The 15,218-nt window shown below is 34.1% G+C and overlaps 1 protein-coding gene across 9 annotated transcripts in view; it reads right to left on the bottom strand.

Moving 5' to 3' along the window:
• Positions 1–15,218, bottom strand: part of LOC105474850 (glutamate metabotropic receptor 8) — an 808,970-nt gene that overhangs the window by 301,292 nt on the left and 492,460 nt on the right. Inside the window, exon 8 of one of the 9 annotated variants that reach the window (XM_071094553.1) lies at positions 12,224–12,339. The exons of the other annotated variants lie outside the window; for them this stretch is intronic. Coding sequence (XP_070950654.1) covers positions 12,239–12,339 — 101 coding nt within the window. The 3' untranslated portion in view covers positions 12,224–12,238. Of the gene's footprint in view, positions 1–12,223; positions 12,340–15,218 lie in introns of those variants that run through there. 9 annotated transcript variants of the gene reach the window in all.

Raw genomic sequence — 15,218 nt, 5'->3', positions numbered from 1 at the left:
TTCTCAAAGTTGATCTGTAAGTTTATCCTATTCCTAAAAAATATTCAAGGGATAAATTTTATAACATGTATTTATACGTTCAAAAATAAAGTCAATAAAATGTTGAAACTCATTCTATGGCAGTGGCTTGCCCTACTAGATATTAACATATATCATGGCAATATTTTAAATAGTGATATACTAGCACAAAAAAGATAGCCAGACTAATAAAATAGAAAATTCATAAGCTGATCTAGAAAATATAATATAGTATAATATATTAATATTTTATATTATTACATTTTAATAATATACTAAAGCGGCCTTTCACATCACTAAAAAATTTTGATGAGTTCTTTGAGAAATAACTTCGGATGATGACTATTAAAAATGCAAAAACTTAGATGTCTTTTTCATATCTTACAATATAAAATGAAGATGAATTCAATGTTTTATTATTAAAATGACATCATTAAAAAGCTACAAGAAAATACATATTTTTAAAAGTCCTGAAAGCATACTATAGCTATTTTAGTTTAAAACTAATTTCCCAGTTCAGAGATTGACTTGTGAACAAGACATAGTAGTGAACATGAACTTATCAGGTAAGAGTAAAACAAAATATTTTATTGACATCTGTACTCTGGAAGTAGTGGTGAGAAAAGAGAAAGGTCTTTAGCACCAAGAAAGAGAGACATTTGGTAGTCAGTAATCAAGGGAGGGTTTGCTTATTTATATTATACTTATTTAGTAGAGAGTTGGTAGTACAAAAGAAGAGAAACCTTTTTGAAAGTTAATATTTTTGGCCAATCCAGGCCTTTCACAGGAGATCTTCCATAGGACTGTTACACATTTCTAGGCATAACATGACAGAAAGTGCAGAGGAGAATCTTGATGGATGGGCCCTCACAATTGGTTTAAATCGCTGTAGGGCAAGTAACACCAAACATAAATAGATGAATTACAGAAATACAATTGTAAAATATATGTCAGACAACAGATTAATGTATGTAGTCTCAAAGAGATTCTGACAATCAAAAGGAAACAGAGGAATATTCCAAAAGAAAAACAGGCAATGTAATGAACAGATAATTTGCAAAAGAATAAATACAATGGTTAATTAGTATACAAAAACTCTAAATCTCATCAGGAATAAATGCTGTGCAAATTTAAATAATAATAAAATGAAGTTCACCACTGATGTAGATAAAGATGAAAAATAATAATACCCAGTTTTGGTGACTGTGTGGGAAGATAGGTAAATTGATCTGTTACTATTATGTATGTCACTATGAACAGCAATTCGAGAATATCTATCAAGAATCTTAAAGGCAGGGATTATATGCCTAAGAATGTTTCCACGAAAATAATTGAACAAGTAAATTATTACCATCTTCTTCATATACAAAGGACACCATGTTGTTATCGACATTAAGATAATTTATTTTTTCAGAATGAAAAGCTATTTACTATTGTAAAGACCATGTCCTCACAGTAGACTAAAATCAAGAAAACACACAGACTCTTTTTTAGACGACACCCACAATTCAAAAGCTTTAATCACAAGAACAAAGAGAGACACAGAATAAAAGAGACAGATGGAGACAATGTGAGTCCCATTTGAGCACCTGCAGGGAATGGGTTCTCTGAACAGTAAAAAGCTGGAAGCGGAAGCAGGGACACCTGGGCACTGCCCAGCTTTCTTTCCCTGGATGAGAATGAATCCTTGCTAAAGCTAACTTCAAGAACCAGAAGAGCCCAATATTTTTATACAATACCTTAAATAGAAGTGCACAGACTGTTAATGTCAAATTCTTCCAGAAGTCTGATGTAAGCTCTGGGTACAAAAGACTCATGGCTCAGCACAAATGGGGCATTTTCCTACATCAACCACCATTCTAGTTAGTATGGGCAACACCAACAGCAATCTGTGATCTATTACAGAACCAGAGGCCAGGAAATCCTCTGACAAAATGTGCCATGCTAAATCAGAAACTTAACCTAACTTAACACATATGCACGTATGGTCTCTTCTCACTAATTGGAAATGTGCAACACCTTTACAACTACGTACCTATTTAAATTCTGGTTTATTTTTAATTTCTTAAGCCATGTGCAAACATAACCCCCGAAAGAGGGATCAAAAGTGCTCTAGAGTTTATAAACACAATCTGCTGAACCAAGCAAAAGCATTTCCATTTGTCATGCTTGATATACTCAGCCCATCCTGTAATTTGGACAAGGTTATTCATTAATTATGTGTGTCAATGTTATGAGTTTATAACTGCAAACTGGATGTTTTTGTGTCCCTCTCCTTACATTTAGGGAAAAAAGTGCTTTAAATATTTCTAACCTTTGCTACTGTATTTCCTCTGAGGCTACATGATGCCAAGATATCTTAATAGAAATGGAAAAGTACAGTCAGTACTACTGTAAATAGCTGTTTCATATGAAACCAAATATGCTTATGTTTGTAAATATCCAAAGATTCATCTTATTGGAAAATATTTAAGTCAATGTTGTTGGCATCACAGTAATACTGTTGAGTTTCTAGAGATTCAAAATCATCTCTCAACTTGGTACCATTTCAATAAAATATAGTCTTTCTCATTCTCCCCCAAATAATAACCTTAAAACCACTATTGCAAAATTATAACTGAGACAGTGAAAGAGATCTGACCTAACCAACTCCATCTTGCTTCTAACCTTCAAGTGGTCCTGTTCCTTCGGGAGGAAATTTGTTTATAGTTTAAATCAAAGATGACAATAGCCCTTTCCCAAAACAAACCTCCTTCCTGCCTGGGGACTAGACTGCCTTTGTGGGACTAACAAATTAGCCACAAGATAGAAATTATGGTTTAGGAATCATGCAGCTGGAAACTACAAGATTCTTACCCTCCCCAGATTGCTCCTGAGGGTAACATCACTATTGCAAAGCCTAAGACCAGTGCTGCAGACATTTTCCAGACCCTGTACTTCATGGATCAGCTGGCACCAACCAAGAGGGATAAGCTGGTTCATCTGATCTTGTGGTCTCCACCAAGGAATTGACTCAGTGCAAGAAGACAGCTTCAACTCCCTATGATTTCATCTCTGACTTGACCAATCAGCACTTCCAATTTACTGGAACCCCCACCCACCAAATTATCCTTAAAAACTCTGATCCCCGAATGCTCAGAAAGACTGATTTGGGTGGTAATAAAACTCCAGTCTCCCGCACAGCCAGCTCTTCATGAATTTACTCTTTAATTACACTTTCTCTATCGTAATTCCCCCGTCTTGATAAATTGGCTCTGTCTAGGCAGCCGGCAAGGTGAACCTGCTGGGTGGTTACAACCTCTCTCATGGTATTAAATTTAATACTAGACTGAAAATTCACTAGTATGTAATTTTTCCATTCCCTTCCTAGGCAAAGTCCAGACTTACAAAAAGCCATTTCAAATGCCCATTAAGTTTTTCATTCATTCAGCAAACATCTATTGAACACCTCTTAGCTATGCACTAAACTAAGTCCTGAGAATGTAAGGTCAAGTAAGTCATGACTCCTACCCTTGAAAAGCTGTAGTCTACGGTTGAGGCAGACAAATAAATTTGCAATTCAATTACAGTATGGTAAGTGCTACCTACTGATAAAGGAGCATGTAGGTGGAGCATGGAAATCAGACTAACACTAATGAGGGTGATCTCAAGCCAGAGAAGCCTTTCTAGAGGTGACTTTTGACCCGAGTTTTGAAAGATAAAGAGTAAAAAGTGACATGTCATAGACAGAAGAGAGAATTATCTAGGAAAAGGAACAACATATATGCTATCACAAAGGTGATCATGACCCATTTCCAGAATCATGAGTCCAGCATAGCCAGAGAAAAGGATACATACAGTACAAAGACAGAAAATAAGAACCTTTCCAGGACAGGAATGATGTGCCAAGCCAAGGAGTTGAAGCGGGATGCTGAAAGCTGCAGGGAGCCATTTCATGACCTTTAGCAAGAGGAAAGTATGATGATAGAAGTGTTTTGAAAACAAGCCCTCTGGCTGCTGCACGTAGCCCACTAGAGAGAAGGGAATTAAATGTTATTGAAATAATTAAGACAGCAGCAATCTAGTCGGGAAGAACAGGTTTGCAATATATTTCATTATTGGTGAAATACTGAAAACAAGTTTAGTAGTTTAAACTGGTTCTAGTTTGCTGACTTGGAGGACCAGGTTGGATGCTGTTTAACTCACTAAGATGAGAAACTCATGAGGAGAAACAGGTGTGAAGTGAGAATTGATCCACCTAATTTTGAACTTGATGAGTTCAACATCCAAGTGGATTAGTGAAGGATACAGTTGGAGAACTGAAAGGTGTAGATCTTTCCAGATATTTCACTATAAAGATATCTGAATCTTTCCAGATATATGAGAATCATCCATATAGAAGAGAAGGCTGAAGCCATAGGAGTGGTCAAGATTACAAGTGGAGGGGTGAGGTGGGTGGTTGGGGGATGCAGAAAGAACAGAGGAACCAGCATAGAGCCCTGGGAAACTCTATGTTGAGGAGAGCATAAGTGGTAGATAGACTATAAATATTTAATTGCTGGATGAGGAGAAGGAAAAGAAGGAAAAAAAGGAGAAGGGGAAGAAGAGCAGGGGAGGAAGGAAGGAGAAGAGGGAGCGATCCCAGATGTTGATGAAAAACTCCAAGAAGGTAAAGTGTCTCAGATGCTTCAACGAGATAAAGTAGGATGAGTAACACAAATGTTCAGAGCCTTTAGCAGCCTGCAAATCAGATCTGAAGGAAACGGTGGTACTGGGAGGAAGAAAAGGAGAAGGAACCAGATCCCAGAAGGCTGAAGAGGGAAATGGGCAGTGTGGCTGTAGTATAGGGCAGTTTTCCAAATAGTTTGTTAAAGAAGAGAAAGAATGATGCAGACATCCTCATATCAACCACTACATTTAAAGGACTAATTATTATTATCTAATTCTTTCACAAGGCATATTTTGGCAACATCCTTTTCAAGCCGAAATAAGGTCTTTTTAAATCAATTCTAATGGAAGAAAAGATAGATTCTCTTTTCCCATTCTAATCTGATGACAAAAGTTCTAATAAAGTAGCAGCAAGAACAGGAGCAATAACTAGGAATGAGAGTGAATCACCTTGAGATTCCATCCAAAGTTACTCAAAATTGTGTTTGCACACACACACCCCCCACACACAAAACATAGTTTATATTAGTAGAGTGTAAATAAATATGTAATATTCACTTCTTAGCATCTTACATCTCTGATAAGACTATGGTGTTATGTTTAGTTACCTAATATTTAATAGCAGTGTTTTAGATCAATTATTTCCAGGAAATTTAAATCATTGTTCTCAATTGTCCTAATGCAATCTTCTCTCATTATTCCTTTTGGAGATTGGTGGTGATCCTCCCATGACCCCTTTGTATAATTATTTTCAGTTATTACTAATGATTGTTTATAACTCTAATGTAACATCAGCTATAAATTACAGTCATGCACCACACACATTTCCATCAATGACAGACTACATATACGTTAGATAGTAATACTGAATTTTTACTGTAATTTTCTATGTTTAGATAGGCTTGGATACACAAATACCATTGTGATAAAATTGCCTACAGTGTTCAGTACAGTAACATGCTATACAGGTTTACAAGCTAGGAGCAATATATACCATGTAGCCTAGCTGTGTAGCAGGCTATACTGGCTAGGTTTGTGTAAATACTTCTATAATGTTTGCACAGTGACAAAATCACCTAAGAACACATTTCTCAGAACATGCCCCCAATGTTCAGTGACACTTGACTGTATCAATAACTATAATGGTCTATATAATTGATATAGTATTGTCCTGAGAGATCGCAAGGACCTTTCCAAACAATACATTTTTCACATAAATCAATGCCAGGCAATGTTGAGAATGATAAAAGCAACCAGTCACACAATTAACATACTGCTTACCTAGCTCTTGAACAATAAAAATGCTTCTGAAGACTCAAGTTGATATCAATCACAGTAGGTACTCCATTGAACAATATGCCACAAGCTAATATCACCTCTGATGATTAACATGGGGCAATTTTTTATTCACTAGGATACAACTTATATCAAGCCAAATTGAATTAGTTTGTACAAACAGTCCAAAGACAGAAAATAAGAACCTTTTCAGGACGGGTATGAAAAGGATCAGTGGCATTTTTTAAAGTCTTGACTAAAATGGTACTTTATGCATAATTCAAATAAAATCTTTCTTACACTGAGCTTTTTCTGCTAAACAGGGAAATCCGTGCTGATAACTGACATAAAAGGTGGTCCCAAGTCACAGATGGAGACTCAAGTAAGCACTCCTTCCCTGACCTTGAACAAATCATTTATACTGTTGACCTCAGTTTCACGGCTTTGGAAAGAAAACTCTATCATTTCTGACATGAACTCAGCAATTCTTGATTTGAAAGGCCATGAAAGCATGCTGAAATATTCCTCTTTCCACAGGTGGTTTTGGCAGCAGATTCTTCTCTTAAAGTTTCACGTTATTCAGGTATGTTTGTCAACCCACCATAATAAGTGGTAATGTAGAATTTCAAGAGAATACTGAAGGATAGACATTTCCCAAGAGAGAAACTCAAACATCTTTCTGCTGTAAACCACATAAGATGTTAATAACAGAATAACCCAAAATACATCTTCCTATCTAAAATGGATATTACTATGAAAATGGGAAGTGGAAAGTGGGGGAACTTAAGAATTAGTGATAAATAAAATCAATATGGGCAATTAACTATCCTCTCTATAGAAAACGATTATAAGTAAAAAACTAATACTTGCTTATATGGCTGTGAATAAAACCAGTGAGATGTGGCTACAGAGAGTAGGCTTTCAACATGACACTCTTCTGGTCTGACTCCACCAAAAAGCTTTTAGAAAATAGATTACTGGCAGTACTCGGAATACACTGAATTGGAATTCCATAAATCTGCATGTGTTCAGTGTTCCTGAGTTGATTCTAATGAGGCTGTTTCCAATCCACAGAAATCACTAACCTCACTTACCTGCAGAAAACTACCATCACCAAAAATAAAACTCTGTTTTCAAACAGAGGAAAGGAATCATCTCATTCTGCAAGCATTTGGTTTTCCATTGGGAGGACTGTCACACAATAGCTTTTCTTAATTCAGAGACGCACATGATAAGTCTGCAAGGGTAGAGAATTTTGTAAGCATCAATTGCTGTCCTCTCTGCTTACTCTGGGAACAGGCCAGGATTTTCCCTTGCAACTCTGGTCCTGAATGTAGGAGAACTGAAATGTCCTCAGGAAGACTGGTCTAACATGAGCTGACAGCATGATGCCATGACAAGAACAAAAATTTTGAGGAGCACCACGAATAGAGGCTAAAATCCTAGCTTTATTATTTATGACAGTATAATAATAAGGGGAAATTATTTTTAATCTCCCTAAGCCTTCGTTTCCTTCTTTGTAAAATGGAAATAATAGGAGGCACTTTCACAAGACTGTGGGAAGCAGTACAGCATGATGTTTAAGAGTGGATGCAAATCCCAATGCTGTCACCTGCTTTTACAGATAAGACTACGTTCTTATCTGTAAAATGGGGATCCCAAGAGTGCCACCTTCAGAGAGTGATGAGGAAGAGGATTAAATGAGACAACATATCCATTACAGTCATCCCTCTGTATAAGCTTGGAATTGGTTCCAGGACACCCACCCCCACCACACCAAAATCCGAGATATTAAACTTCCACACTTGGCCCTGCAAAGCCGCCCACAGGAAAAGCTGGCCTTCAGCACAGGCACGTTCCATACCTGCAAACCCTGTATTTTCCATCTGCATTTAGGCAAAATAAACAAAAAAAATCCATTTGTAAGTGGACCCATACAGTTCAAATCTGTGTTGTTCCAGGGCCAGCTGTATTACTATTATGATTGCTACAGTAATTAACTTAAAATTTTATAACAAAATTGGGCCAATGTTTAAACCTTATTCTCACATTTTTTAACTTTATATAGGTAGAAAGCCATACTAGCTATGCTCAAAAAGCTATACACCACCAGAGACTGAAAAGGCAAGGGAAAAGGCAGCTTGAAGGCACGTTTTAGGACTGCAAAACAGTCCTATAACAGTATCCTATTTCCTTTAATTTTGGACTTTAAAAAAACATCTGGGTAAGCATTTGAAGGATTAACCTCACAGCCCCCACCCCACCACACTTACCCCTTCTCACAGCCACCTCTCCTACTGTGCATTGTGACCAACTCACCATTAATCAACCATGCCAAATATTTTACCCTCAGTGCCCAGACTCTTAACCTGCCTTCTGCCTGGAATATAACCCACAAAGTCCCCAGGCAGCAAAATCTCACTTACTCCCATAAGACCTGACAAAATACTCCTTCCTCTTTCTCTAAGTTTCTCAGTCAGAACACATCATTCCTTCCACTAGACTCCCATAAAACCATCATGTGTGTATACCTAATTCTAGTTACTAATTACTAATTCTAGTCACTAGTTAATTCTGATATATTTTAATAGTTGCCTATTTGCAAGACTGGCTTTCCTTTAGATTTCAAGCTTTCTGGGGGAAGGCAGTCTATCTTACATCTCTTCATTCCCACCCCACCCCCCAAAACAGAGGCTGACCCGCTGTCTGTCATATAGTAGGTACTAAACACAAATTTGTTGAAATCATATTTATGCACTGGAGACTACAAGGAATGGAGTCCAAACTCACCTCAACCACTTGGTACCTCCCCTAATGCCTTTAACTCATTGTATGGTATATACTAAATGAAAGTACGCTTTCAAAAATAAAGCATAAAGCCTTTCATATCTGAAAAGTAGACTAGTGCATAACGGAGCCTAGGACATATGTAGTACGATTTCAGTAAAAGGATGCAACTGATTGGCAGTTTAAAAAGTCATGTTCCCATGTAAAGGTAGTGTAGTTTAATGTGCTATAATGCAGATCCAATGAAATCCCCACCATTCATTTTTAAATATTTGAAGACATGTATAAGGTAATGTCTCAGGAACACAGATTGATTTTCAGTGGATGCACTATTAAAATGATTAACTTTTCAAGCATACCCTATGCTGACCCTTTAGACAAGTTTCTTAAACTATACTAAATTAGATTTCAATCACAATCCTATAGCAATAAAATATGAATAAAAAGAATATGCATCTGGAGTAAAAATGGAACAGAAACATAGCCATAGCTAAACATAACATTTTCTCTATTTTGGTGTTAACTTTTAAAAAATTAGTATTACTTGTAAAAAATTACACCAAGTGGAAGTATTAAATTTTTCAAAGTAATATTTGAGTTGCTTCTCTTAACAGTATACCTTGCCTACATGTTTTTATAATAGTCTGTTTCTTCTTACTTCATACAATAGTACTTATGGAGAGAAATTATTTAGAATACTGGCTCTCAATGCAGTCCACAGATCCCTGGGGGGCCCCAAGACCAGTTATCTGCCAGGTGAAAAACATTTTCATAGCAATACTAAAATTGTATTTGCTTCTTCCATCATGTTGACATTTGCACTTATGGTAAAAAAAAAAAATAAGGAAAAGAAAAAGCAACAATGGTAAAATCACTGATATTTTACAATGGAGCAGACAGTGGTGCCGAACTATACTAGTAGTCATTATATTCCTCACTGCTCAACACTTGCAATGGAAAAAACAATTGCTAGTTTCACTTAAGAATGGCCAAAATGATGAAGTAAAATTTATTGATTAAAACCCTGATGTGTGAGTAAAAAAACTTAGTATACCATACAGTGAAATATAAAACTACAGCACTTCTGTTCCAGACCAAAGCATGATGGTTGACTCAGCAGGGGTCGGGGGAGCACTTGTATGATTGAGTTGTGATCTGAATTAGCCATCTTTTTAATGGCATGTTTTTTCTTGAAAAAACTACTGACATATAAACCGTGGTTATTAAGACTTGGGTGTTTCAAAGATTTTTCTTAAAAATGAATAAAGTCAAACTGTTAGCTCAAGAAAAACTGACAGAATTTTTTTGCCAATGATAAAATTTGGGCCTTTACATAAAAGTTAATATTTTGGAAAACTTGCATACTCCTCAAATCAAGTCCAGGTTTTCTGATCAGACTTTTCTGATTACATTGGTGGTGATATCAACTAGCATAATGTTTTGTTATTATACAATAAAATGTTCCAACATTTAAAAGAGATATATAACTCAGTGAACAAATATTTTGTAAACATTTCAAAGCTTCTATGATTAAAATATCTATTTAAAGCACAACATAGACCAATGAACTTTAAATTTATTGAGCAGTGTCAGAAAACTGAAATTAATCTTTATCAAACAGTATTTGTCAGATTTTGGTGTAGTACCAAAGATTATCTGAAAATGGTATGAAAATACTCTTATTTTACAACTAGATATGTGTCAGACCAGATTTCTTTATATTCCTCACCCAGAACTTAACATGGCAACAGATTGAATTCAGTAGAAGATATAAGAATGCAAGCTGTCTTCTAGTAATCCAGACATTAAAGGGATTTGTAAAATTGTCAAGCAATATCACTCTTCTCACAATTTTTTATTCTTTGCAATGGCTATTTTCATTAAAGTGTGTAATTTATTTATTAACATGTAATGATTTATTGTTAACATGTAATTGATGTATTATTGTTGTTTTTAGAATGTAACTTATTATTTTAAAATGAATTAAACACATTTTTAATGTTTCTCACTTTTAATGTCTAATATAAATAATGACAATGCACATAAGAACTTCTTGGAATCCTTAATAATTTTTAAGTATAAAGGTTTGCTAGGATGAAAATGTTTGAGAACTGCTGATTTAGAATATACATGTTAGGATTCTCTACAATTTAATAGAAAAAAAGATCATTTCTCTGGCAATGCTATTTTTCATTCTGTTGAGTTTGATTCTTATCTGTATACATTCAATGATCTTCATGTCATTTATTCAACATTTTTCAGTCTTTGCTATATGCCAGATATAGTGGAAGAAACCAGGACACGGCTCCTGTCGTCAGGGTACTTACAATTTCCATTGTTATTCATTAAGACATAGTCATATATTATACCTGTTTCTCTTCTCCGTGTGTGTGTGTGATGTGTGTGTGTATGTCTGCGTCTGTGTGAATATGTCCAACTCCTCCTAAATATCTTCACTTTAATATTCCACAGAGAGCCCTCATAGGTCCAAAACTGAAATTATTCAATTACACCTGCTCAATTAATGAAAATGTATTACCTTGTACTTTGCTTTTGGGTTTTCTCCCTCTACTATTAACATTAGGCATAAAATATGAATAGTTTGTCTTTTTTTGTGTGATGATAAATCATAGCCGTGAAGCTTCATTTTTATTTATTTTATTCCATAGTACAACCTCTGCTTGTAAACATATTCTCCATAAGTCATGCTTATTGAATTTCTTCTTGTACACTGGATTTTCACAAGATTACTCCTCTTATCCTGTGTTTCTCTCCCTCCAAATATTAAAATATCACCCTCACAATAAAAAGCTATTTAGAATTATGTGTATCTGTATTCCATTTATAGCATCTCTATAATTCATAAGCAACTCAGATATACAATAAATTTATATATATAATAGAGATACAACAAATTTATATCTTCTGAAAGTTCTTTTTGATTTGGATATATTTATTTGCCCTAAAGAAAGCTAAGAGAATACTGCTTATTAAAGTCACAAAGGCCCTTATAAAATATTACAACTAGAGTTTTAATGTGATGATTTAAGACAAATGAAGTACATTCATTTTTAAACTCACCAGGGAAAATATCAAAATAAAAATTTAGAAGATTAATATGTATTTAAATATCACATTTCCTGTGAATTAGGCAAAAATTATACAAATAAACCTTCAATGTATGGTCATACCAATGGAAATATTTCTATGTTATGCCACAGTACTCATATTACTGAAATTATATTCATAAACTACATGAGTCATTGTATGTTCCCTAAGATTATAAATCTTTAATAGTGGAAGACTATAAATTTATGAATAACAAGGAAATTCATCCATGGTTATCTAATATATAGAAATTAAATTTTCTGATTCAGATATTATTATTGCTTTATTGAGGCCACCATCATAACAGTACCCTAAAAGTTAAAAATTTTTATAATTAGTAACAAAAAGTGAAATTCAAACTTTTAAAATTTAAATTTCTAAATAGAATGCCAGTTTTATACATTTATGTTACCTGTTTGGTTAGTCCCTCTAAGAAGATCAAATTCCCCGGTTTGGACAAAGATTTTATAATCAAGACGAAATAATCCATTTGATGGTGACTTACTAGAATATAAACATAGTAACACATCAAGAAACTACAATGACTCCCTTTTGCCTATACTATCAAATCTAAATTATTCTATTTGGTTTTAATACTATTCATATTCTTATGCTAACATATTAACCAACCTTATTCTCATTACTAACTAACAAAAATATATACAATATTCACTGCAGTTTCTTTATGCTTACATTTCTCAGGATGCTAATAATACGGTTCCTATTTTCTCCACTTTCATTAATACTACGGATACTTTTTCTTTCAGTTTTGCTTTGAGTAATAAAACCATACAAATACAACTGAAGAATTATAAATTTTCCTTCAATTCATTCTTCTCCATCTCCTCCTTGCTTTCCAGAGATAAACACTACCTCAGTATTTATTATTCCTATGTATATTTTTATTCACATTGCATATATGTTTCTACCTACAAAAACATATAGTATGTATTAATGTTCATATATTTTATATTATTTTATTGTGTCATATCACACTATTCTACAACTAGCTTATATCACTCATGTTTTCTAGATTTACCTATATTAGTACATCATACTTAATGGTAAAAAATGTAATTATTTCTGTCTATGATGGGAAAAAAGACAAGGATGTCTTAGTTTATCATTTTCCAGTACAATTCAACATTGTACTGGAAGACCTAACCAGCAGCATAAAGTAGGAAGAAGAATTAAACATCATGCATATTGGAAAGGAAGTAATAAAACTATCTTCATTTGTAAATAATATGATTAAGTTGAAAGGCCTAAGGAGTCTACCAAAAATCAGCTGAAAAAATATGAGTTAATACAGATTGCTGGACACATAGTGAACATACAAAAATAAGTTTTTCCATTACCAAACTAGAATTGGTTATTTTTTAAATAATTGCACTCACAAGACCATCAAAAATATGAAATAAAGATAAATTTAACAAAATATATGGAATACCTACATGGTGAAAATTTAAAACATTGTGGAGATAAATTTTAAAACATCTAAATAGTGGAAAAATAATTTTCATAGATGTGGAAGACTGGACCTTAAGATGTCAATTCTCTCCAAACTGATCTATAGATTCATTGCAATACCAATTAAAATCAGAGCAGGTGTTTTTTTTTTTTTTTTTTTTGTAAAAATTGACAAATGGATTATAACATTGATACATAGATGCAAAAGGCATAGAATAGCACACCAATTTTTAAAAAAGAAAAACAAAGAATTTACACTATTTGATTTCAATTCCTAATATAAAACTATAATAATCAAGACAGTGGGGTATTAGAATACGCATACACATATAGACCTTTAGAACAAGATAGCAAATCCAAAAATAGACTTTTCAAATACTGGTAGTAGAACAATTAATATCAGTATTTTTAAGATAAACCTCAAGCTTTACCTCATATCGTATTTTAAAATTACCTTTCACCAGGTAGGTACCACAGTACCTCACACCTGTAATCCCAGTACTTTGGGAGGCTGAGACAGGTAGATCACTTGAGGTCAGGAGTTCGAGGCCAGCCTGGCCAACATGGTGAAACCTCGTCTCTAACCAAAAATTTTTTAAAAATCAGCCTGACATGCTGGTGCGTGCCTGTAATCCCAGCTACTCCAGAGGCTGAGGCTGGAGAATAGCTTGAACCTGGAGGGAGAGGTTGCAGTGAGCCAAGATCATGCCACAGCACTCCAGTCTAGGTGACAGAGTGAGACTCCATCTCAAAAAAATAAAAATAATAAAATAAAATCACCTTTCTAAGGATCACAGACTTAAACTTCGAGAAGAAACAATGAAAAAAAATACCATAATCTTGAGTTAGGTACAAATTTCTTAGCTATGAAAAACAAGTAAGATTCATTTTAAAAAGTTGCCAAATTAGCCTTCATCAGAATTGAAAATGTTTCTCAAAAGATACTATTATGAAAGTGAAAAGAAAAATATTTGCTAAATATATGAACAAATATTACATATTTTCATATAATACAAATATATATAATCATATGTGTAATTAATAAAGGAGTAATTTTCAGAATGAATGAAGATTTCTTACAGTTCAATGGTAAGCTGTAAATAATTCAGTTTTTAAAAATAGACAAAAGATTTGAAGAGACTTGATCAGAGAAGATATAGAAATAGCTAATAAGCTTATAGAAAGATATACAAGATAACTAGTGATCAGTGAGTAATGACTACACACTCGTGAGAATGGTTAAAATTAAAATGACTGAAAATATGACAATATCAAGTGTTGGAGAGGAGTACAGCAACTGAAACTGTCATATATTGCTCTTAGTGATGCAAAATGGTATGATCACTTTAGAAAACAGTTTGTCAGTCTCCTGTACAGTTAAACATATTCTTATCATAGAATCTTGAACTTCTATTCCCAAGTATTTAGCCAAGAGAAACAAAAGCATATATCCTCACGAAGAGCTGTACTTGAACTTTCATAAAAGCTTTATTTTTCATGGGGAAAACTGGAAACAATCCAAATGTCCATCAACTAATGAATGTATACACAAATTGTGATATACTCATGCAAAAAGGGAGGTGGGCAATGAATGAACTACTGACAGACATAACACAGGTAAATTTTAAAAATTTTGTTCTAAGTGGAAGAAAGAACATACAAAATCTGCAAAATGTATATCTCCATTCATATTATCTTTTTTAAATTAAAAAATATCTACTGATAGAAAGCAAACCAGTGATTTCTAAGAAATGGGATTCAGGACATGACACTGCAAAGAGACAGGAGAGAATACTTGGGGTGATAAAAATGTTCTAAATCATGATTGCAGTGGTGGTTATGAGAGACAGGACTAGCTGGATTTCCTAGCTAAGGACTAGCTGGATTTCCTAGCTAAGAATCCCTAAGCCTAG

This window comes from Macaca nemestrina, chromosome 4 (genome assembly GCF_043159975.1).
Source record: "Macaca nemestrina isolate mMacNem1 chromosome 4, mMacNem.hap1, whole genome shotgun sequence".
In the NCBI taxonomy this organism is placed as follows: domain Eukaryota; kingdom Metazoa; phylum Chordata; class Mammalia; order Primates; family Cercopithecidae; genus Macaca; species Macaca nemestrina.
The sequence above is the reverse complement of the archived record's forward strand: the minus strand, read 5'-3'. Positions and strand labels throughout refer to the sequence as shown.